We start from the raw sequence: 25,750 nt of genomic DNA, 5'->3' as shown, positions 1-25,750 counted from the left end.
GGTGAGGAGGGGGACCGGCCAACTGAAGGTAAATGGATGCCTTGGGGGCTGTCCCACGTCCCCCTGGCTGCCTTCCACAGTGCCCAGTCCTTGGAGTCAGGAGGTCTCGGCCTCGTCCCCTAGTCACATAGAACCTTGGTTTTTTCATCTAAAGCGTGGGATAATAGTATTGACCGTGGTTGCCCAAAGGTCCTGTGACAGCAAGGCAGTTCTTTATAAAATGCTGACGTGTGACTCAGAGTTGCTACTATGTCTCATCTCTTTGCCCTCCCCACTCCTGACCCTGCTGTCCATCTCTCACTCAGCCATATTTGTTCTCCCCTCAAGCCCGCCTCTGCCTCTTCATGGCCTCGAGCTCATGGCTCTGCTCTGCCATGGGAGAGGTGAAAGGATTGTCCTTTATGACCCTCGGAGGTGGTGCTGGTGCTGAGAGGGAGGGAATGGGGTGGGGAAGGCACGAGGGCCAGTGAGACAGATTTTTTCTTTTAGTGTTTCCTTGCTCTGTGTGTTTTAAATGAAGTAAAATTCACATAACACAATTGACCGTTTTAAAGCGTACAATTCAGTGGCATTTAATGCATTCACAATGTTGTGCAACTGCTATCTTTAGTTTCAAAACTTTTTCATCACTCCAGGAGAACACCGGTATCTGTTAAGTAATCACTTCCCATTCCCTCCTCCACCCTTGGCAACCACTAATCTGCCTTCTTCTCTATGGATTTGCCTATTCTAGTCATTTCGTTTAAAAGGAATGATACAGTATGTGGCCTTTTGTGACTTCATTTGTGACTGGCTTCTTAACATAATGTTTTCTAGATTTATTCAAGTTGTAGCATGAATCAGCACTTAATTCCTTTTTATGGCCGAGTAATGTTTTATCGTACGTATTTACCACAATTTGTTTACCCATTCATCTATCCATGGACACCTGGGTTGTTTCCACCTTTTGTGGATGGTGCTGTTATGACTATTTGTGAGTAAGTATCTGTTTGAGTACCTGTTTTCAATTATTTTGAGGGTGTACCTGGGTCGTATGCTAATTTTATGTTTAATTTTTGAAAAACTGTCAAATTGTTTTCCAGTTGCTGTACGTCCCTTTTGTTTTAAGATTATGCTATTCTAAGTGCAAAAATAATACCATGGAAAATTTGAAAATTATTTATTGGGCAATTTTTAAAATTTCAGTGTAATTTTAAAAATAATGAAATTATAGGTTTATTATAACAATTCAAATAAAAAAAACTCTAGTAGAAAAAAGTCTCTTTGGTCTGTTTCCCCGTCCCCCATCCTACCTCTTTTCCCGCAGACATTTTCTAGGCACTTATATAATTTTTGAATTTTCTTTTTCACACAAACATGTCATATAATTCATATTATCTCGCTTTGAAATCTTTCTATCCATTTCTTGTGGAGTTTGATTGTTTCAGTGACTGTCTCAGAGCGAGCCAGGCTGAAGGTCCTTGGGACCCTGAGATCTGAGACTTGCTTTGCCTTGTGCTATTTAAAAAATGTCTGGGCCTCACATATGGACAAGGCTGCTCTCGGGTAGCTGAATAATGAATGTTTTGTAATTTTTTTCTGTTATTTGCATTTATCATTTTTAAAAATAAAGTGAATATGAATTGCTTTTATAATGAGAAAAATAAAGTCGCGAAGAAGGATTGAGGTCCTGAAGGCCCCGTGCACAGCTTGTATCTTAATTTAGCACTTACTTCATTCTCTATGTTGCATAATGAGTTGTTTACATGTTTGTCTCCCTTGAGGGCGGACAGAGCTTATTCTTCTGTCGCCCTCCCTGCTCCCTTACTCCTGCAGAGCGCGTGCCAGGCACACAGGTGGCTCCTCCACGTGTGGCTGAGGCTGCAGAGGAGAGGGTGGGTTCCAAAGACTCCCATGTGCCCTCAGGTCAAGATCACAAAAGGACGTGCATCTTCTTGGAGGAGGCGGGCATGCCCTGGCTGGCTGGTCACGCTGCTGCTCGTAGGGCTGTCTGGGCCCGCCCCTGTGGGAAGCTGGGTGTGAGTGCAGAGGCAGTTATTTATGTGGTCCCAGCCAGGGTGCCCGTGGCAGGCAGCACCCAGCTGAGGAAGTAATTAGAATGCTGCCAGGAGCAGGAAGCAGGGAGAGGCTTGGAGGCTCCGGCTCCCTTTTGAGAGAGATATAAATAGCTGGTCTGTTGGCGGAGGTGGAGAGCAGTACACACACAGGAATAGAGGTGGGAGCAGCCAGCACTTGGGCATGGTAGGGGGTGGGGTGGGGGCTGTCTTCTTGGGCTTGTCTGTCTGTCAGTCTGGTTTGAGAATGTGCAGGAGAGTCGCACTGCTGGCAAGGGGCATGAGGTCTGTGCCCAGAAGGTGCTTGGCCAGGCCCTCCTTTCCCTGCCTGGGATTCTCCCATCTGTCCCTACAAGACTAGCCTGCCTGGGCTCATGATCCTGCTCAGGGCTCAGACTACCAGTGGGCGCATCGGGACAGCCCCACAGACCCCTGTGGGTCCCAGTTTCATGCCTCAACTTTTCCACCAGGATCTAGCTATTAAAGGTTGGGGTGGGATTCCAGAGCCCAGGATCTTTTATAGCATCTCCAAGGGAACGGTCTCTGCTGATGCTGGGCAGTGCTGAAACCGACTCATCTGAGACATTATATAAACAACCCGGAGGAGGAGCATGGGCTGTCTGCCCTCGGGTTCCCCACAATCTGTGAACAGGTGGCAGGCACCAAGGGCCCTGGGGCTTCCTAGATGTCAGGGCAGTGCCACCCGACACTGGTCAAGAGAGGAGGTCAGGGATGCTGGGACGGTCGTCAACTGGTGGTTGGTGTGGCAGTGATTCTGGGACACCCAGGAGTCCTCCTCTCAGCTATGATGTTGTCATCATCCTTTCCTTCTGTGGGGTACTTTGGGGATTTCTGGCTGGGCAAACTGAGCCAGTATGGGCTAAACGTGCCGGGTGACCCAGGACGAGTCCCTTCCCGTCTCCGAGCTAAGATCCTGTCCAGCGGTTCTGTTTTTGATTGTGGCACATTGTAGTGTGGATGAGTACCTCGACACCCTCACAATCATCTTCATATGGGTGTGGGTTGTGGGGTTAGGGGGCAAGAGGAGGAGCAGTGACCCACATCTGGAGCCCCATGTGCTGGACAAGGAGAATCACTAGTCAGGGCCAGGTGGACATGGGGAGCCTCCAGGCCAAGGGCAGCAACTGGGAGGCCTGGGGTCTGAACGGTGTGCTTGGATAGGGCCTGATAATTGTCACCGAGGAAGCAAGGACATTTGACTGAGTCACCACAGAAGGCTGACTAGGACCTAGGAAGCTGATTCCAGCTTGCCATTCCTGTGCCATTATTGCTAGAACATTCGTAACTTGTGAGGTAGGGAGCTCCCTGTCCCTGAATGAGTACTCTTCTGTAAGGACGAAGAGGAAGGGATTCCCCACTGAGTGAGAGGCTGTAGTTCAGTAGTTCCCAATGGCAGGACTTCAGGATCCCTGGAGGAGTTTGTCAATAATACAGATTCCCAAGTCCCCCGAAAGAGGCAGAGATTGAGTGGTCTCTCAAAAAGGAGTTGGAATTTTCATGGCAGTTAGGAGGAGAGAAGAGAGTTCTAGGCATCCGGAACAGCGTATGAAAAAGCTCAGAGGCCTGGAAGGGTGTTTGGCTTTGGGAAACTGGGAGTAGCTCTATGGGGCTGGAGGATGGGGGCAGGTAAGAAGTTGAGGTGTGAGACAGGGCTGGAAGGATGAGTAGGGCCAGATAGGGGAGAGGCATACATACATGGCTTTCTGACTTTGGCTGAGCTTGTTTCCTCGGATGTAAAATGAGAACAAGGCCTTCTCTTTGTACATGGGTTGTTGTGAGATCTAAACTAGGCAGTAAAAATAGAGTGGATGGCATTGGGCCTGGCACAGCTTCAGTAACTGGTGTTGCTATTGTCGGTGTGACGATGATGGTAATAACAATAATAACGGGGCTTCCCTGTTCCCTTTTGGTCTATTTTTAACAGAGGCAAGAGCAATTCTGTTAAAACGTGTGGCAGATCATGTTCCTCTTCTTCTCATAAACCTTAGGAGTTCCCCAAGCCACAGTCCCTGTAATAGTCTTCCAGCCCCTACATAACCTGACCCTCCCATACCCTCCCTCCCCATATGTTCGATACCATGCCCCTTCTGTCACTCTGCTCCAGTCACACTGGCTTCTTTGATATGCCTTAAACATGCCACGTTACTCCCGTCTCGGGGCCTTTGCACTTGATTTTTTTTTTTTACTGGGAATGTTCCCCCCAGGTATCCACATGGCTCACTCCCTAGCTTCCTTCAGGTCTTTACTTAAATGTCTCTGCCTTAATGAGATCTTTGGCCAAGTTATCCCTTCCCAACCCCTGCACGCCCTATTTCCCAACCCTCCTTTATATAAGATCCCCTCCTCGCCCAATAGCCTCATCCCATTTGCTTATGGCCTGTTGGAGTGGCTGACCAATTAAATACATTTCCCGTTTACTGTGTCCCCTCTGGGACCTTCAGGAGATACCTTTAATTGCGGTTTGTCTCATAGAATTGCAGGCTGGCAGGGGCAAGAGTTTGGAAGAGGCTGGCCTTTAGCCTCTGAAGTCCCACTAGGGCAGTGGAGACACTGGAAAAGGGATCGGGTCTGCTTTCAGACAGACTGGGGTTGGAATCTTGACTTTCTTACTAAGCCGTGTCACGTTGGGCAAGTTGCTGGCCTATCCGAAAGATGGGTGTAGCAAAGGTACCACCTTCCTCTTAGGGCGGCTGTGAGGATTAAGTGAGGTGATGTATATAAGGCTTGAGGCCTGGCATAGAATGAGGGCTCAACAAATGGGAGTATTACTGGTGCTACAGGATGCTGAGTCTGTCCTCCTCCTGGAGAGTGCTGAGCTGCAGGCAGTGCCCAGCCATCCCAGGCCTGTCTGAATCAATACAGGAGCCAGCTGGTCCCCTAGAACCTGTGCTGAGCACAAGGCAAGGGCTCCTCCTCCTGTGGGCCAGCTTCTGCCTGGCTGTGGCTCTTTATGTGGAAGTGGGGTCCTGTGGATGGAAGAGACCACCTTCACCTGGTCCTTCCAGCTTGCTATTTTCGCCCAACCAGACGGGGCCTCTAATGAGGCAGAGAAATCCCTCATTATGTTGGGTGGATCCTTCTGACACTCAGTGACTTCAGTTTCACAGAGACCTCTTGAGGATTCCAATTTCCTTCTGTCTTATAGGTAAAATGAAGACAAAAAATCCAGACATACATGAGCAGCTATAAGACAGGAGAATGTGCAAAAGTCAGGATATCTTCCTGGGAGAGCCCTTAGGGTCAGGAGGCCCATCCCCTTTTAAACGATGGAGAACCTGAAGTCCAGTGAGGGACTATGACCTGTCAAATGTCACACAGCTAGTAAGACACTGAACTGGTATTCAAACCTGGGTTTCTGACACCTTATCCAGTACTCTTTCCACTACACCACACCACATCAGCCAGGACACTGGGACTAGAATCCAGCTCTCTTTGACCACAGAGCTTGTGCAAGTAACCATTACACCACTCCACCATCAATCACCTCTTCTTCTCTAACACCTGACCCCAGCCTTCCAGGATGAGGCCACTATACTTGTAGAGTCTCCTGGACTTGATTTGAGATGGGCTGAGTCCCATTAGGGGTGGCACCCCAATCCTTCCATTCAAAAACTGTTACCCAACCTTACAGCTTTCACTGGAAGGATTTCCTGCCACTAAGCCTAAAATTCCCAGAGATTCATCTGATTCCATTTCACATAATTATACCTTCTCATGTCGTCTCCAATGCTGCTCCTCCCTCGGAGGGTTTCACACCCTTAGAGTCTTGCATGCAATTATCATATTTCGCTTAACTTGGCAAAGCCCAGAGTATGGGTCTTTTCATCTGCCGTCATTATTCCATTTCCCTTGCTTCTCCATTGTTTCCAATATTTCATCTCTGAACATCCTCCAATTTCAGGATATCTTTCTAAAACAGTGGTTGCCAAGAACCCAGTGACAGTCAGGAAAGAGCTCATTAGGAGCAGATAGAGAAAGAGAGGCTCCCCACTGGGTAGAGTTATGCCCAGGCTGCCAATAGCAAGGCCATCTGGAATGGCTTTCCTTCTCCCTTCTCAAACACCCAGGGCTTCTCAGATACCAGTCTGAAGGCAGAGGGGGCTTACGAAATGCTCTCCTGGGCACAGAGGGTAGACAGAACTCTCTCTGAGCAGGGACTTGTGTTTAAATCTGTCTCCATGTCTCCCCTCGCAGCCTCCCCTCGCCGACCCTTGTCCAGATTTTTATTCAGTCAACAAACATTCATTAAGCATCTGTTCCATGTCAGACCTAGAGCTAGGCACAGGGATGCAGTGGCGAACAGGAGGCATATGGGGCTTATGTTCTAGTGCATAGGAGAGATAAAAAACAGGAAAGGCAACAGATGGATGTGAAGAGGTGAAGCACGAGGAGGCCAAGGACAGAATCCAGGGAAGGAGAGCAAGAGAGGCTACCTAGAGTGAGTGGTCCAGAAGGGCCTCCGAGCAGTGGCATTGAAGCTGAGACCTGAAGGTATGAGGACCCTCTCAGGGAAAGATGTGGAGAGGTAGGTTTCTGGAAGAGAGGATGGGATGTACAAAGCTCTGGGCAGGAAAAACCCAGAGGAGGGATGGGTGAGTGGTTAGTATGGCATGAGCTGAGGTTGGAGGGTGAGGCAGCTCAGACCCAGAGGAGTTTATGCATGATTGTGAGTGTCTGTCTTTCCCACAGACTCACTGTGTGACCTGAGCAAGTAACTTAACTTAGTTAAGCATCTGTTTTATCTGTGGCAGAAGAGAGGTAGGAATTCCCCCATCATAAGCTTGTCGGAAGACTTCAATGAGATCTAGGGAAAACATAAGGCAAGCCCTACATATAGGGAACAATTATTATTCTTATTTTCACCTCTAGTTCCTCAAGGAAAAACATCTCAATGCCTTGGTTTTCTCTCTATCCTACCTCTGTTCTCAATCCCTTCCTCTCCCAAATGGGGGCTCTCCCAGTTCCAACTGACATGCAGATAGAACTGGTCACATTTTAGCCATAACAAGCCCAGTAGTCTGAGCTCTGCAGGACACAAATGGTGACGCAATGGGGCTTCTGTCCTCATGGTAGGCTAGCACGTGTGGCCTTCATTTCACCTTGATTCTCTCTTTTTTCCTATGTTTAAATTGTTTTAATTAATTTTTGAGTAGGCACGAAAATAATATTTCTGGAATATGTATAAAGTATAAAGAATAAAAACACAGTGAACACCTTTGTACTCACCATTCAATTTAAGAATAAAAACGTTGCCTTCCGTTTGAAGTCTCCTCTATGCTGGTCCCCTCCCTCCCCTAGAGCTAACCATTTTCTTGAATTTTGTGTTATATATATATATTTACATATATTTATGTAAAACTTGCTTTTCTTAATAGTTGCCACTTATGTTTATATATCTAAATTTCTAAGTAATATTGTTTTAGTTTTTGTAGGTTTTAGAAATTTATATAAATGGAATCGCACTGTATATATTCTTCTGCCATTTGCCTTTTAAAAATGTTTATTTTAATTAGTTTTAAGTATACAGTACATTGGTTAGACATCTGTATTGTTTGTAAAACAATGCCCCCGATTGCTCCCTCCCTCCCCTGGCCCTCCACTTAGTCATCATGTTAATGCTAACTGCATTCCCTATGCCATGCTCCCTATCCCTGTGACCATTCATCAGCTAATAATTTACACTTCTTTAACCCTTCACTCCATTTCCCAGGCCCCCAAACCTCCCTCCCCTCTGTCTGTCATCAAATCATCCACTATATTTGTGAGTCTGTTTTTGATTTGTTTGTTCTTTTTATTCCTTAGATTCTGCATGTAAGTAAAATCATATAGTGTTTATCTTTCTCTATCTGGCTTAAATACCTTCTAGGTCCATCAAAGCAATATCTTTTTCCATCCCCTTCCTTTTCATATGTAGGGGTCTTGTTTTCTTATCCTTTCAGCCACTCTATCTTTTGGTTGGAGCATTTAATTCTTTTCCATTTAAGGTACTTATTGATAAGAATGGAGTTGTTACCATTCTTTATTCCTGTTTTTGATATGTGATTTTTCTTTTTAAAGAAATCTCTCCAACGTTTCATGTAATACTGGCTTGGTGTTGATAAATTCCTTTAGCTTATTTTTGTCTGGGAAGCTCTTTATCTGTCCTTCAACTCTGAATGATAGTTTTGCTGGATAAATTATTTTTGGTTGTAGATCCTGGGTCTTCATCCTGTCGAATATTTTTTGCCAAGCCCTTCTGTCCTGCATAGTTTCTTTTGAGAAATCAGCTGCCAGTCTTATAAGTTTTGCCTTATAAGTAACTATTTGTTTTTTTCTTGCTGCTTTTAATATTCTTTCTTTGTATTTAACCTTTGGCATTTTAATTATGAAGTTTCTTGGTGTGGGCCTCTTTGGATCCCTGATTTTTGGAATTCTCTGAGCTTCCTGGGGTTTTATGTCTATTTCCTTCACCAGGTTAGGGAAGTTTTTCATCATTATTTCTTTAAATAGAAGTTCAACATCTTGATTTTCTTCAGTTACGCAAATCAGATGGATATTTGGACCCTTAATAGTGTCCTATGTGCTCCTTAAATTATTTTTATAGTCTTGACATCTTATCTCTTGTGATTCTGATTGTGTGTCCTGGGTTTTCCTGTCTTCTAGATAGGGCATTTGATCCTTTTCTTTATTCACTTTGTTTATTCCTTTGTTTATTCCATTTAACATACTTCTCATCTAAGATAATGTGTTCTTCATTTCAGACTGGTTCCCTTTTATAATTTCCACTTCCATTTTTATGTTTTTTTTATCTCTTTGTTGAAGTTCTCACTGAATTTATCTACACTTTTCAAAAGTTCATTGAGCATCTTTATAACCAGTGGTTTGAACTTGGCATCTGTTAGATTACTTGACTCCATTATATCTGGATCTCTGTTCTGTTCTCTCATATGGTTTCTGTTTCTTTGTCTTCCCATTTTGTCTGCCTTTCCATGTCTGTTTCTATGTACTAAGCAAAGCACCTAAGTCTCCTGGTCTTATTAGTGTGGATTTGTGTAGTAAGTGTCCAGTGGCACAGTCCTGAGAGGCGTTCAGCTGCAGGCCAAGTTTAGCCCAAGCCTCTTCCCCTCTGGGGCCACCTGTTAAGATTCAGCAAGCAATCCACAGATGTTGTGCTTATAGTTGCCTCAAAAGGCCACACCAGAAACCGAGGCCAACTGCCTCCGGTGTGAGTCTAGGCGCTGCTCAATAAGGAGCACCTGACTCACTGAGGAAACACCTGGATGTAGCGAGTTTAGGAGGCGGGGTTTCAGGGAATCCTCTGGGCAAATTGACCTCTGTTATCCAGTTTGATGACGTCCTGGCTATGGCGGCGCTGTGTCCAGAGCGCTGGTAGTGGGGAGGACTCAACAAAGAACAATGGATATCGCCAGTGCCTAGGCCCTCACTCTGACAATGTCTCCCTGTAAGTCTTTGGTGCCTCCTACGCACAGCCGCATCGGCACTGGTGGTCAGAGTGAGCGGGTCTGTCACCATGAAAATCCGGAAAATCCACTTGTAGATGCGGCCCCTTTAAGAGGCGTCTGCCACTGCCGCTGCCATTGCCGCAGCCTCGATCTCACTCAGTTGCTCAAGACTGAGCAGCCCCATGTCCTTGCCCCGTCCTACCTTCTGCCATTGCAGGGTGCTTTCTTAGATTTCTCCCTAGTTGTGTGGCTTGTTCATCTAGATCCCCCGGCGATTTTTCCTTGCTGCTGCTCCATGTTTCCGTCACAACTTTGATTTGGTCGCCAGAGGGATGAACAGAGCTTCTAGCATCTACACCATTTTTTTCTTCCTGTCACTTGCCTTTTTAACTCAATATTATTTTTCTGAAATTTGTGCATGTTTTTACTGCTATATACATTGCAGGAACAGATCATGTTTTAATTATTCATTCTCCAGTCTAAGAATAGTGGGGTTGCTTGCAGTTTTTTTCTTTTACAGACAGTGCTGCTATAAACATTCCTGTTCATAATTGAACACATATATGAAATAGTATAAATCTAGGTGTGAAATCGCTGGAATTATATGGGATCATGCTAAAGTATTTTCTTAAGCAGTGGTGCTTACTGGTACTCCCATCCTCAGAATAGAAGTGTTCACTTTGCTCCACAGTCTGTCCAATAACTGCTTTTTGTGTCCTTGTAATAGGGCACTTTCCTGACCTGGAAGGTGATATCTCATTGCGTTCTCCCTTGATTTTCTAGTGTATTCCCCAAAGCAGACATTTTTGACCTTGCCGACGTTGAGGTTACTCTCCCCTTTTCAGAATCTTTCCATGCCCTCTCTGCCCTTCTTGCCTATGGCAGAGAAGGATACAACTTTCCTCCTCTCTGAAAACTGGTCCTTTTCTCTCTCCTTTATGATCCCGCTCCTTTCCTGCCTTCTTTCATCTTCAGTGTCCCTCTGTTTATGATTTCCAGATTTCATAAGTGAATGATGTGGCAGAAAGTGTTGGTTGCATATCCAATCTCTGGCTATTTTCAACCTTTTCTTTCTTGGCTCCTGCCTTCTGTAGAATCTGAAAATGCTAGATACTTCCCTGGCTTCCCTTTCAGTTAGAAGTGGCCATGTGACTCATTTCTGGCCAATGAGATGTAAGAGAAAGTCTGCTAGGAGGCTTCTGGGAAATCTTCCTGGAGACTTATCTCCCTGAGAAAAGGAAGTAGGCTCTCCCCTTCCTTTCTGCCATAGATATATTTATATACGAGAACATGTTTGGAGCTGCAGCAGCCATCTTGCAACAATGAGGCAATGTCTGAGGCTGAGAAACCAATGTGTTTGGGATATTGTAGAGAAGGGATGGAAAAAGCCTGGGTTCTTGTGGACATTGCTGAGCCATTGAGCTAATCCTGGAGCTCCCCACCTCCAGACTTTTTGTTTGTTAATTTAATGTCTTTTGATCAAACTATGTTAACAGCATAATCATTTTGCAGCCCAAACTTTGTATGGATTTTTCTTTCTTGCTTTTTTCTGTTATCGTGTTTACTAGCTTCTTTTGTACTCCTCCAAATTGCACTCTGTAAAGATTCAGTAATGTAATTTCTGCCACTCCAGTTGCTTTTGAACTTTCATCTTCTTTACACTGACCATCTACCCTTCTAGAGGGCTTTGCCTCCTTGGGATTCTGGGATGAATGCTCCAGGGTCCTGGGTCTCCATCTGCCATCCTCTCTTTTTCTTGCACTGACTTCTTGCCATGAGCTACCCTTGCTGAACACCTGCTACAGATTAGGAGTCAAATTTGGCTCTTTCCAGAGGTAATTTATTGCTTACAAAAATTCTTCAACTTAGGTATTATTATCCCCACTTTACAGATATGGAATTGAGGCTCTGCAAAGTTAACTTGCCCAAGGCCATTCAGTTAGTAAATGACACAGCTGAGACTTGATCCAAGGTATCTTTGACATCAATTGCACCATTTTGCCCAAGGCTAGACAGTTGGTCACTTTCTCATAGTTCTCTTGGGAGAGGGCTCCTTAGGTCAAATGACCCATCCTTATGGCATCAACTATTACTTTCATAGAGAGATTTCCTAAGTTCTAGCTTAAAGTTTTGGACTGTCCCCTTTGTCCTAAAAAGTCACCGAAGCTTCTCTTATCCTTTATTTTCATTTGGCGTGTTTGGAATTCCCTAGTCTGCCTTCGTGATTTCTCACCATGGCATCTTCCAGCCATGAAGATGGATGAACAATCCTGTATCCTCTTTGTATACCCCTCCCTTCTTCATCTCATGTGCTCAGTTAGAAGCAGCAGCCCGTGGCAACTCCACTTCAAATGTTTCTTGAGTCTGTCCCTTTGCCCTCATTCCTAGGCAGTGACCCATGTGCCTCCCACTCCCACCACCTGCTCTAGCACAATAGCTTCCTTCCTGTTCTTCATGCTTCAGCCCCACCTCTCTAATCTGTCCCCAAGGTGCTCCCAGTTGCCCTGTTCCAGTACGTTGCTTTCCTTATGCCCTCACTGTTTTGACACCCTCACTGTTTTTGCTCCCTCACAGGCTTCCATTGCCTCGCTTAATGGCTTTTCATTATCTGGCTCCAGCCTAGTTTCTCTATGTAGTAGTTCAAATCAGCCAACAGTATTTGCTGTTTTAGATATATCTTCCCCTTCCTTAACTTCCAGCTGCCCATTTGTCCAAACCTGCTTGTCCTCCTCCTCTAAGTTTCAAATACTTAATTTTTCAGAAACCTTCTCCTGTCTTCTGGGCTAGGGGAAAACTCCAGTCACCAGACCACTGGGACCTCTACCTCTTCAGCTTTCCCATACCACTCATTGTCTCTATGGGTCAGTGGGGCACTTGTCGATTGTTCTCTGTGTCTGGTTTGGGTGGCCCAAATAAGAATGTCAAGTCCTTTATGTTTGGAACTGTGCCTCGCTTTGCCTGAGGCTCAAGATTGGAGCACTGAATGGAGACCTTCCCTTTCCTGTAAGTCAACCCATCTTCCTATACACATTTTGATTGAGCACATCCTAGGGTCCAGGTACTATTCTGAGCACTGGGAATGCAGCCAAGGAGACAAAGTTCTTGCCCTCAGGAGAATTATGGTCTAATAAGGAAGACAGACAAATGAATTTTAGAAAGCATGATTGTTTTGTGGGGCAAGTATAGGGTACTCATAATAGAGGTACATAATCACAGCTAAAGCACCAGGAAAGGCTTCCCCAAGGAAGTAAATTTTATTTTAGTTTTTACAAGTCTCAATTTTTTATTATTAGCTTCAATAAAGAATATCATTTTAATAAAAATAATCAGAACAAACAAATGTAGGGAAAAAACAAAACTGTACTATCCAAGAAAGTAAACTTTAGATTGGGATCTGAAAAGGTTTAACCAGGTGAAGAGGAGGGAAAGAACATTTCAGGCAGAGCATATATCAAGGGAGGCTCAAAAGTAACACAGAGCATAGCACATTTGAGAGACTGAAAAGCAGAAGTCTAATAGGGCTGTGGCTGACATGGAAGGTGTGAGAAGGGGCTGGGAGTGATAGGCTGGATCCAGGTAAAATAGGATCCCAGGGTGTTGTGGCCTTGGTGAAGAGAGAGTGATAACTTTTTTTGCTAAGGAATCTGTAGATACAGAGAAACATCAAGCCCATGAGGAGGAATAGAAGACATAGGGTCAGGGAATGATAAAATGGCTGTCAGAACTCCAAAGACTATGGAAACATTCCAATCACTGGAACCTGCCCTGTGACCTGGCTAGTGGTCAGGAATTCCAAAAGCTCTACAGGAGTTGACTACGCAAAACGCGGTAAGATAAAAGCCATGAGAGATGCCTATTAAAGTCCTTTGTTGGGAGTAGGGTGGTTCAGGAAAGGTTTCCTGGGCCCAATGGGCTTTGGGATGCATCTGGAAGGTGGGACTTATAGTGCTGGGGTCGGTGGGCTCAGGATGGCACTCTCTCCTTCCTGCCAGTGCCCAGAGTCCAGCCCTCTGGCTCTGCGGCCCATGGTGGCTGTTACCCCTGGAGGAATCACCCTGCCTCTCCTTCCACAGCAGGAGCTGTTCTTGGGAGAGTATGGCTGACAGAGGCCACCTCCTCGACATTCACTTCCTACCTAGCCTCTACCAACCTAAGTAAATAGCTACTTTCTTTCCAAAGCAATTGGACCAACTTGTCCAAACTTGCAAAGCCAATGAGTGGGTCTGAATTGAGGTCTTTATCTATTATAGCACCTCCCCACTGTCCAGAAGAATTTTGTATCTACAAAACAAAATTTTCATTTATAGTCATTTCTTTCTATAGAACAAATCAGATATAAAATGATTGGTTCTAACGCGGTCTCAAAGAAACCTGCTTCTTTCTCTCCCTTTCCCAGAGAATTTTGCTTTAATTAATTCAACAAATATTTATTGAGCCAGACATTATTCTAGGCAGTTGGGATACATCAGAGAACATAACAAAGATCCCTGCCCAAGCTTACAGTTCAGCAGGCAAGACAAGCAGAATACATAATAAGTAAATGATACTGTTTGCTAGAAAAGGCGATGAATGCTGTAGGAAAAGAACAAGAAGGGAAACTAAATAGAGAAGTTCGCTATCTCCACGAGCTGATCTACCTTAGTGGGAAGGAATACAGGGAGAATGAGAAAGCAGGAAGAGTAGGACAGGGTTTCTGTTTTCCACTAACAGCATTTGTCCCCAGTTGGAATTTTAAACTAATTTCATGTATTACCTTGATAAAAATAAAAATTAAGTTCAAGTAGTGCTGTAACTATATTGGGAAGTGAGGGTGGCACAGTGAGCTAAGTTCTCTTTTGTCACTGCAGAAAACAGGACAAGGTTTCTAAAGTTAATAAATCAAGAAATAGAACTACAGGCATACCGTTTAGCAAATGTATAGAAAACGATCGGAAGAATTTAAAGCAGAAATAGTCAAAAGAGTGAAAAGTCATTTCTTCTAGGGGAAAAATGATTGAAGGTAGGAGAGTGTAGGACAGAGTAGGCAGAGGACTCTTCTTGCCTTTTATTATAAGCCTTTCAATATGTTTGGATTTTCAAAATCATAGGCATATGTTACTTTGATGGTTAAAAAAACATTCTGCTGAGCCCTAGGGGGCCCATGGAGGGTGTTTTGAGGGTTTCTGTAGGGAGTGAGGGGATAGTAGGGCAGGTGAGTTCTGCCTTCCTTCATCCAAATCCATTTTCTTTCATTAATTTTATATATCTGACTTTCATGAAAGATTTTGTTTGAATAAAGGGTTTTTTAGCTGAAATTGGTTTGAACTCCATGATCCCTTTGGCTCTCATAATTAATGATGCTTTATAAGCACCTATTACCCTTTATGCTCATGCCTATTTACTTTCTCAGAGAATTTCCATCATTTTGTCAGAAGCCTTGCAATATTCCCCCAGTTGGCTGTAGTTTGAAGTGATTAGTGAGTTTGTTGCCAGTTTGCTTGCTATGGAAGTAAGACCCTGCAGTCAATCATTTAATGATTGCTACTCCAGAGTGCCTCTGGAGCTACTATTAGAACAGGGGAATATACCTTCTGGTATTCTGTCTGACCTTCGGCACAGTGGCTGTTGTAACGACAGGTCCCCTGATGTCATCTCGGTATCTGCAGTTTCTCCTGGGGTAGCTGTGAATTCTTATAAAAGAGCTTGCCTCCCACTACACTTCCTCTGAGAGAGGGAGAGAGAGATTGAGAGAGAGAGAGAGAGAGAGAGATGAAAAGAGACTATGAATGAAGTTAAGAAAGGGAGGCAACCCCCATGAGCTTAGTCACCTTCTAGCAACTCCTCTTCCAGACATGTGTCATGGTCTGCCTCCTCTGGTACTATTTTTAGGGTGGGTCCTCTCCATTCATGTTTCTGAGGTCTTTGCAATCATCCCTGTTGCTGGCTGGCAGCTACTTCCTTGAGTTTGAGGTTCCAGAGGTTCTGTTTCTAGGCAATTTTCATGCCTTCTTGGCTTTGCACACCTGTCCTGTTATTTGCTGTCTGGGGTTATGACACTAGTCCTTGAGGTCTAAGCTCAAATGTCACGTAGTGGTAAAACCTTTTCTGGATTCTAATTCTGAGGCAGCTCTACCTTAGCACTTATCATAGAGTCTGGTCATCATTTGGTTATATTTTGGTGTCCTTGTGGGTTTGGAAACATCCCGTAGTCATCTTTCTCTCTGGCGTATAGTAGACATTCAATAACTGCTCACTGAGCTAAATTAAGCAGGTTTGGTGATCTTTTCTGTGCTTTAGTAAATCTTGCTGGGCCTGAAATAAATCTCTGTGGGAAGATCTCCAACGAGGTATTTCCATAAATCTTTTTCTGTTTTCTTCTTGAAAGACCAGATTTGGAAGAATCTGATAACATCTAGAGAAATCTCCCCATGCTCGGAGGGATCCTATTTGGGTAAGGAGAATTGTTGCTACCATTTTATAGGTCAGAGAACTGAGGCTCAGAGAGACTGAGTTGCTGATGAGCACATAGGAAATAGCAGAGTGAGAGGCTGAAACTCAGGTCATCTGACTTCAGGGACACTGTTTCCTACCACACACCTCCTCGTTGTCCCCCAATGTGCTCTGAGATGACACTATTTAACTTTCCAGACCACAATTTCATTTCCCCCTCAAGCATTCAAGCATTCAGTTGTTTTCCTGCTAGACCCAAGTGCTGAGAATCTCCCTGTCTCCCCTGCTTTTTCTTTATTTCTCTGAGATTTGCTAGCTCTTTCCCTGTCTCCTCTGTAGTTTGCAGGAGTTCATTTTTTCCTCATCTCTTTTCAGATATTGTGATTTCCAAATCCTTCAGTTGGTTTCTTTTTCTGGCTGTGGTCCTCCCCCCCTCCCCCCGCCCCCGGGAGACTTTCCAATGCAGCCATAGATTGGAGGATGATAACAAGGAATTCGTTAGTGGATCTTCTTTGATGTTATTTTGTAGGTGAACTCATTAATTTATGATAAAACATCAAAGAGCTAGTCTTGCAGAGGACTGGTTGGTCCCAAGACAGCTGGATAATAATGACTAGTCAGATTAAATCACAACATCTCCTCCTGCTTCAAGAGTTAAAGTCCCAATGACTGGAGTGTGGGAACATTCCATCCTGTAGCATCCCATCACAGCTGTGAGTCAGCACAGTATGAAATTCTCCCCACTTGAATGTGGATCTCTCTCCATGGCTTCCACTTTGACGCCTCCAAGTCTTGAGGTCGAGATTGTTGTAACAACCCTGGAGGCAATGTAATGATAAAAGGCCGAGGCTGTTAAGTCTCTTTCCAGTCAGAGGAGCTGGATATGAAAAGAGATCATTTATCTTTGCATGAATAATCTCAAGGTTCTCTCTAGAGTCCTGGTCTTATAATTTCAATGAGCAGGAGAACTCTTTTTGGGCTGCAGAGGAAAATGCCAGCATCATGCTTGGCCATAGCAAGCTCTCCATACATAGTGGCTGGATGTACTTGTGGAGAAAGGTCCCAAGGCATGAAATCTCTGGCTAGTTGAGTAAGGAGTAGAGCTCAGGTCGTTGCTTATACTCCAACACCTCCCAACTTACAAGTGTGGCTGTTTACTCTGCTTCTTCCATGGTATCCATGGTGGAAAATTTTTTGTGCTCCTCTCCAAAGCTGTCTCTTCCATGTTTGCCCTGGATCTCATCCTCTGCTGACCTATTCAGAACTTGCTTCTGCATTTAACCCTCTCTTTTCTGAGCCATCAATTGTTCCCTCTATACTCCATTATTCCTATCAGCATACAAATGTTCCTACATCTCCCTCAAGCTGCCTTGTTACTCTTTGCTCCTTTTTACAGCAAAATGCCTCTAAAGGGTTGTCTATACTTTCAGTATTTATGCTTCCTCTCCTCCATTCTAACTCTCAAACACACCGTAATCAAGATCTCATCCCTACACTACACTAAAAGAGCTCTTCTCAAGGTCACTGGTGTGGACAAAAAAGGGGCCACATACTAAACCTGACAAGCTCAGGGGAGGCCTGCATGACAAGCCTGACAAACCTGGAGGCTGAAAGTAACCACACAGGACGGTGTGAATATAAAAATCCCTAAAAATGGGTCATTTGGGTAGTCACGTCTTAGGCCTTGTAGCTTCCTTGACAAAAGTCAATCTTTACCTTTGAAATTATCTACTGTCTTTGTGCATGTAAGACAACATATCTTGAAATGTCAGAGTATTTTCTTTTCCCAGACCCTTCAAAGGCACAACCACCAGCACCAGGGGATGAGACCACATTGTTATTTTGTCGTCCACATACCGTCCCTGTGTACTGTAAATGTTAACTAGCCTGTGCCGACCAGTGTAAAAGTACATGTCTCTCCGTTTTCCGTTTTATCCAGTCTCAGAGATTTCCCTGGCTTGCTTTCTCCCACCTCCCTAATCCAACACCAATGAATTTCATGGAACACTTCTCACGTCTCCTCCTTTGATTCTAATGTATAAAATAAGCTGAAAATTTTCATTTTCTGGAGCATTTTCTCAGTTCAGTGAGATTTTGCTTCTTGGCAATTGTTGTTAGTTTGGCTCAAACTCTTATAAGACTTTTTCTTAGGCTGGATGTTCTTTTATTGATACCGCCAATTTCAATGGTCATTTTTCTGTTCTCATCTTATTCTCCATATGAGCAGCACTCAGCATGGCCAGTGAGGCTTCGTTACCAGGTTTCTAGCTTGGCTCCAGGACACTTCTCTCTCAGGTCTCCTCCTACTTCACTGGCCACTCTTCTCAGTCTACTTTTGTCTTCCTGACCTGTAAGTACCAACCTTCCTAGGATCAGTTCTTGGACAATTTTTCTAGCAATACCCACTCCCTAGATGATCTCATCGAGTCCCATGGTTTTAAATGTCATTCATATACTGATGACTCCTGAAGTTATATTTCTCACCCTCCACAGCTCTTTCCTGAACCTCGACCACCTATTCTACTTAGATGTATAACATGCATATCAAATTTCAAACCTAAATCAACTGAACATGTCCAAAACTCTGCATTCCTTATCCCTACTCAACTTCTAGTCTTCCCGGCTCAGTAAATGGGAACTCCTCCTTCCAGTGGCTCAGATTTCACAACTTGAAATCATTTTTGACTCTCTTTTATACCACACCCCCAATCTATCCACATATTCTGTCAGCATTATCTCCAAATTACATCTAGAGTCTGGCCGCTTCTCATTATTTCCACTGCTACTACCCAAGTTTAAGCCACCACCATATCTTATCTGGACTACCTAAACAATCTCCTGATTGGTTCACTGCTTCCATCCTTGCCTCCCCCAACCTTAGCATCCAGAGTAATGTTTAAAAAACTGCAATTAGATAATGTCACGTCTCTACTTTAAATCTTCTAAGGCTTGCCATCTCACTTGCTAAATGCATTTTAAAGTCCTTATCAGGGTCTGTGAGCCCTTTAAGACCTGGCTTCTGTTACCTCTGTGACCTGAGCTCCCATTTCTCTTCCCCTTGCCCACTCCAGTCTAGCTACTGGTCTCCCTGCTGTTCTTTGACCATAGTAAACCCATTCTTGCCTCAGGGCCCTTGCACTCTGTCCTCTAATCCTTGTCACTCTTCCCTCTGGTATCTGCCTGTTAATTTCTCTCACTCCAGGCCTCTATTCAAATCTCACCTTATCAAAAAAGCTTTCTCTGACTATTCTTTCTAAAATAGGCAACCCCCAACCCCCAGCCCCCAGTCACACTCACTCTGTCTCCTTACCATGATTTACTTTTTGTCCTAGCAATGATCATACCTTGATATATTTTATACTATTTGCTAATCTGTTATTGAGTGTTACCCCCATTAATCTGTAAGTTTAGAAAGAACAGAATCTTTATGTATTTAGTCATCACTGTATCCCGAGCTCTTAGAAGAGTGCCTGATACATAGTAAGTGTTCAACAAATATATACTGAATGAATGGATTTGTTGAATAAACTCACCCAGGTCTCTTGTCATCAGGTGAAGAGGTGGTCTCCTCATGGTTGCCTAATAATATTATCAAAATCAAGAGTGAGGAACCAGGAGAGGTATACAGAAATCATCAGATTATGCATTTATTTATTACCAGTGGCCACCATGGGATTTAGTTATTTTCAGTTTGCTCCTTGATGCCAAATCATTTGTCAAACTCTAAGGTGAGAAGAAACATCTGCCTTTAAGTACTTTGGCATGTCACTTATCCTTGGGGACTCAGTATGATTATCTGTGAATCGGCAGTTGGAGATGTGGTTACTGTTTTGCTAGTTTATGCTCTAACAGATGCTGGGGGAGGCAATACAGTCAGGAAGATCAACCACGTAGGCCTTGGAGCTTGACTGCCTGTGTTTGAATTCCTCACAAGCCACATGACCCTGGGCAACTTACTCAGTTTCCTCCTTTATAAAATATGAATAATAAAAGGATAACAATTCATTTAATTATTCATTATGAAATAATTAATAATCCAATAATTTATTTAATTCAGAGAGTAATTATGAGGATTACATATGATAATATGTGTTAAGTACATGGCATATAGTCTGGCACATAGTAAGTGTTCAATAAATGTTAGTTTTTAAAAATGGAAGGTTCTGGGGAATGTTCTGAGGGGTCGTTGTTATTAATGTGTTTTAGGGGCAATAACCTATCCTAGAATATTAGATGATATGAAATCTTTAAAGGTGTGATAATAATTTTGTGGTTAGGTAGGAGAATGTCCTTATTCTTAGGACATGAATGGTGAAGTACTTAAGAATAAAGCCTCACAGTATCTGTTACTTACTTTCTAGTAATCTAGCCAAATATATCTCTGTTTCTATATTTATCTATCAAGCAAATATGGCAAAATGTTAACAACTGTCGAAGCTAGGTGGACAATATAGTTTATTATACTATTCTTTCAACTTTTCTGTATGTTTGAAAATTTCAAAATAAAAGGCTGAATGGAAAAAAAAAAACTAAGTCCTAGAAATAGTCTAGTGAAGGCCAACACTCACTTTGCAGAAAGAAGCTTGGATGTGAAGCATTTGCCTCAGGTCATACAGCTGGTAAACTCTGAGTCAGAACCCAGGTCTCCTGGCTGCCCATGTCTCCCTTTGTGTGGGTTATTGCTGCTGACTCTTAGGCAGCACTGAATGTCAGAGGAATGCACTCAGCTTCCCCTCAAATAGACCAAGGGGTATTATGGGTGTGTAGAAAGGCATCTGTGGTGGTGTTTCCTTTCTGTTTATTAAGCAGATAGATGGGTCATCTGGTTGCAAAGTGTGATGTTGAGAATGTGAAGGAAGCACCTGGGCCAGACCTGTCATCCTTAGAGAGTGGACATACCAGTTTGACACCATCTGCTTGTGGTTTTTGAGTGGTGGTGGTGTGTGTAAACTCTGGGATCTCAGAGGAGAGAGGAAAGAGGGGGTGGGGCCAGGACCAGGAAGAAAAGCAAGAAGATATTGGCTTAATTTCTGGAGCTCCCGGAAAGAAAGGACTCCAGGGTAGCCGGGATGAAATGCGGGAACGTATTTAAAGAAAAGACATGATTCTCTGTGGTCTGCAGCATCCTCCTCTAGCTAATAGGGTTCAAGGCAGTGAACAGGAGAGAGGGAGAAGAGAGAGCGTCCATGCGAGCCTGCAGAGGGGGACATAAGGAAGAAACAGAAGAAAAAAATGCAGGAGAGGCAGTCTGGGCCACAATGGGGGAGGATTTAGAGGAGGAGGAGGAGGAGGGGCTTTAGGCAAGGTAAAGAGGCCTCACTTGGGGACCTGCGAACGAGTTGAGGACCCTCAGCCTCCGCAGGCTGGATTGTCTTGCCTCAAAACCTTCCTGCCTCTCTCTCCTCGGCATCTGTCAGACCCTTAGAGGCTTCTGTAGCGAGCGCAGAGCTCCTGGCGTTCTTACTAGGGGGAAGGGCAGGCGGGAGAGGCGGGGCCTCCGGGCGGGGCGGGGCGGGAGTGGGGAGCCTCTGGCCGCAGGAGGGGCTCCTCTCCCGCGGGCGGGCGCGGGAGTCTGGGGGCCGCGGCTTCCCCCTCCCGGTCCGTGGAGACGCCTGGCCCCTCCTCCCCCCGCCCCGCCACCCCCATCCCTGCCGCCGCTGTCAAGGATAAACCCGGCCGTTGCCTGCAGGAGCAGCGGCAGAGGGAGATCGGCCGTGAAGAGCCTCCGGCGCGGCCTCGCCTCGCCGGCATCAGCACCGCGGACAGCACAGAAGCCGTCCCCAGGACCTAGACGCCTGACCGCCCACCTGCCCACCGGCCGGGCCCGCGGCGTCCGCATCAGCACTGCGGACAGCGCCCCGGGCCCCATCTTGCTCCCGACGGCCCACCTGCTTCCCGAGTCAGCACCGCGGACAGCCCCCCTTGACCGGCCCCTCCCAGGCTCTTAGCGGTCAGCGCTCCCGGAACATGGCTACCGAGGTAGGGGGCGAGCACTCAGCCCTCAGGCAGTGCCCGACTGCTGCGGGAACAGATCTCGGCTAAGGGCGTACTGGGCGGGAAAGGAAGATGGGTGTGTGTGTGTGTGCGGGGTGAGAAGTGTGGGGTAGGGTGAGATGGGGTAGTCTCCCCGTCGGGTCCGGAAGGAAGGGGTGGAGGGCAGAGTGGTAGGGTGGAAGACAGGGGCTCCTCGTGAGAGGTCATCTCACTCCTGGCGTGTCAATCTTCCCCATTTGAGTCCTGAAGCTGTCAGTGACACTTGTTGGTACTAGCGCTAGGGTTGCTCCTGGGCCTCAGCTGGGGTTTCCCTTTCCTCTGGACTGCAAATCCTGAAACCTCTTCCCTAAAGGGCTGCAAATGTGCCTGTTTTAGGAAAGGGAGTGCGGCTGGCTGCTGTTGCTATGCGGTGCAGCCATCCAGCTTTTGAGCCCAGAAACCTGGCTCAAGGATGACAGACTTACCTCCACATTAGCATTTCCTCTTGGGGCCAGGGGAGGACGAGGAATCCTCAGGCTAAAAACCCAAATGGTTGGTTACAATGAGCTGCCTGCACCAAGCCCCACTTTTGCATATCACCCTTTCTTGCTTTTTCACCCCATTTGAGTTTCCTGTACCAGGGTGTCCACATTTCTTCTGTGTCTGATGGGAGGAGCTGCCTTCTTCAGGGTGTGCCTATAGGTGTGTCGCCTTCAAGGGACTTGAAAACTGAGCCAAGGGATCTCTTGGCTGAGGGCAGAATCTATGTACAATGCTTAAGATATCAGGAATTACCTCCTTTACCTTCTCATTTCATGAGGGAAATTGTGCTCTTTATGTCCCCACTTAGTAAGTGGTAAAGCTAACACATGGAGAAGGGGAGTATATTTGATACTCATATAGCATGTCAGCAGTAGAGCTGAAAGTTTCTTCTTTTGACTCTTTGGAGTAGAACCTAGGACACTAGTGTCTCCCCAGTTCTGATGTTGACTTCTTTTGTGGTGTTTCCCCATTTCCGACCTCGCTGGAACACAAGCCATGGGGAGCAGCAGAGGCTTTTGAATGATTCTGCAGTGCCTCTGGGCATCTGGTGAGCAGTGTGACATCAATACTAAGTGTTATTGTTGTTTTTCTGCTGTTGTCACCACCACAGAACAAGGTGCTGTTGCTTGGCATCACTCAGCTTTCTGACAAGGCACAGGGTTACTTAGGAGAGCTTGCCCCCTGGGACCCTGTGAGGGGACAAGCCCTGAGCAGACCCATGCAGCTTGGTTTCTAGGGTGGAGGGATGCAGAGTGCTCAGAAAGTGCCAAAGACACTGGGAAGAACAGGAAAGGCAAAGGAGAAATGGCCAAGCAGCTGGTCACCTTCCAAATAGGGCTGCCAGACTGCAGCAGAGGCTACTGGTGTTGGGCAGGAAGGGGAAACTTCAGCCACTTGGACATAGTTGGGACAGCAGTGTTGATGGGGAAAGTGGCAACATTGTGAGTCTAAGAGGCCCACCTATTCCGGCATATCTCTTTCTCAGGTCTGCTATGGTTCCCAGATTCCAACCAGCAGGCTCACATCTCTAGGTCGAGGCAGTGTTTCCAGGAGGCTGCTGTAAGGCAGGTGTGACTCCTCAGGGAGAGGCTCTGCTCATAACACTTCTGTGAATTTAGCACTTTCCTGTGTACAAAGCACCATCACATGCATGATTTCCTTTGAGGCTTAGAGCAACCCTGTGAAGTGGGCAAGAATAGTGTTATTATCCCCAATTAACAGACGAGACAACTGAAGCTCAGAAGCTTGCCTGATCCCTGTGAAGGAGCCAAGGAAAACATCATTATTTCATTTTACAGATGATGCAACTGGAGTGCTGAGACTTATCCAAGAAAATATGGCAAATAAGTGGCAGGGCCAGGACTAAAATTTGAGTCGTCTGCCTCCCTGGACAGTGATTTTTCTGCTGCATCCAGGTGTATCAATTAGCCAGTTGTATTGCCCAACAGAGAGAAGTGCTCTAGGGGTCTTGACATGAGGCTTCGATGGGAGAGGGATGCAAAGGAGTTCAGGAAGAGCTGGAACGTGGGGACTTAGGTCACCTGACTGGCATGGCTGAGTCGGCTTGAGGGTAGAGGGACAGAAGAATGCCCAGAAGGTATGGAGAGCTGAGGGCAAACATTGCCCACTTTTCAGTTTGGCCTTGGGTAGACTCTGATGGCAGCACTGAGGGAGGAAGCCTTGGCTCTGCCAAGGCACAGGATGTGCACATTATCTGGGCTGCAGAGTGAGTCATTCTCCCCAAGCTGTTTTTAATGTTAGGAATGAGTTAAGATTACCAGGAAAAACCTGTTGGGAGAAGGAAAACCTCATGCCAATCACCTGGGGCCATTCCCTTAGGGTTCTAAGTAGGAAGTCCTCAGAAGGTGTTTTGAGGGGAGGAGAAGGGAGAGAGGAAAGGGAGGAAGAGAGAAAGAGATAGAGGGAGGGAGAGAGGGAGGAAGAGGGACAGTGAGGGAGAATGAGACAGAAAGTGAGAGAATTGAGAAAGATTGGGTATCCCTGGATCCCTGGGTGGAAGGCATGGACTAGATCTTTTCTGCTCCCTAATTTCTGTTTAGGAGTTAGCATTAGGGGAGGGATGTGTGTAAGGAACTCAGAGGAGGGATGAAGCCTCCTGAGTGATAATACACTGACCTCGTTTGGAAAACCGTAATAAGCCCATTTCCTGAGTGACAAACCTCTGCAAATGTGTGTCACTGGGAGCAGGGTCCACCCAGATGGCCAAGGACATCTAGGAAATGCTTGGCTAGAAGGGGCTTCTCCAAATGGTGGAATTTGGCCCCTAAGAGATTGTAAAACGCACCCAAGTAGCATTATTCAAGCAGGGCATTTGGAGGTCTGATCACTGAGGCGTAGAATTAACAACCAGCAGACAGTGGGTTGGGCTTCAGCTCTGCTGTAGGCTGAGAAGCAGGGAGGCCCTGTGCCCAGTTTTCCATTCTAAGGCCTGACTTGGCTGCCTGTGACTCATGGTCCTCACTCATCCTCCACAGCCCAGCCAGGCAGCATGGAGTTGGCTCATCAGCTGAAACTCCTGAGTCGCAAATGTATCCTCTGGAATTAGCTGTTTTTAATGAGGATGGAAATGTGGGCCAGACAGGGCCTCCTGTGTGTCTAGGACAGATCAGGCCTGAGAGTGCTCATCTGCTTGCTCCTCTCCACTTCCATCAGGTTGACTCTATCAGGTGTATGGGCCCTAAATGTGTGACCTGGGATACCCACTCTCTAAGCAGCCTCTCCCTCCTTGTCACACAGCAGTTTGAAAGTAGGTGCCAGCAGATCTCACCACTGATTTTCTCGTGAAATGCCTTGGCCTTGTCCTTACTTAGCTGCTAGCAGGCCGGGGGATGGTGATGGGAGAGGAGAGGGTTGAGGAAGGTGAGAAGTAAATGAGAAGCCCAGGTGTCTGGGTCAGTGCCCAGGGAGAACCACCCAGGGAAGACATAGAAGCTGTGACCTCTCAGAGAGGTGTGTGCATGTTCTGGGACCCTTTCGTGGGATTTCAGAGCATCACAGATCTTGGCTGAAAACTGCTGCCAGCTTCCTGAAAGCTAAGTAGCTGGCAAGTGGTTGGGAGCCTGGCTCTAGCTCTGGTCCAAGGTCCCCATCATGGGAATCCTTATTCAGAGGTCTTAAACTGGCAGCTATAGGAATGACTCTTGTTTGCAGGTGTGCCTTATTTAGTCTGCTTAGTGCTTATAAATGTAAAAATTTATTGGAAACACTTAAAAATTAGAATATTTGCTATTAAGGAAATCTGGATTTATGGCTTTTCTTTAAAAATCA

The 25,750-nt window shown here is 45.6% G+C and overlaps 1 protein-coding gene across 1 annotated transcript in view; it reads left to right on the top strand.

Moving 5' to 3' along the window:
- Window positions 1-2,117: 2,117 nt before the first annotated feature.
- GOLGA7B (golgin A7 family member B) overlaps window positions 2,118-25,750 on the top strand; it is a 31,099-nt gene continuing 7,466 nt past the window's right edge. Inside the window, exons 1-2 of the mRNA XM_039871577.1 lie at window positions 2,118-2,215; window positions 21,636-21,925. Coding sequence (XP_039727511.1) covers window positions 21,914-21,925 — 12 coding nt within the window. The 5' untranslated portion in view covers window positions 2,118-2,215; window positions 21,636-21,913. The remainder of the gene's footprint in view (window positions 2,216-21,635; window positions 21,926-25,750) is intronic.

This window comes from Pteropus medius, unplaced genomic scaffold, assembly GCF_902729225.1.
Source record: "Pteropus medius unplaced genomic scaffold, Ma_sr-lr_union100, whole genome shotgun sequence".
Taxonomy (NCBI): domain Eukaryota; kingdom Metazoa; phylum Chordata; class Mammalia; order Chiroptera; family Pteropodidae; genus Pteropus; species Pteropus medius.
Note: the sequence above shows the minus strand (reverse complement) of the source record. Positions and strands in the feature narration are given on the sequence as shown.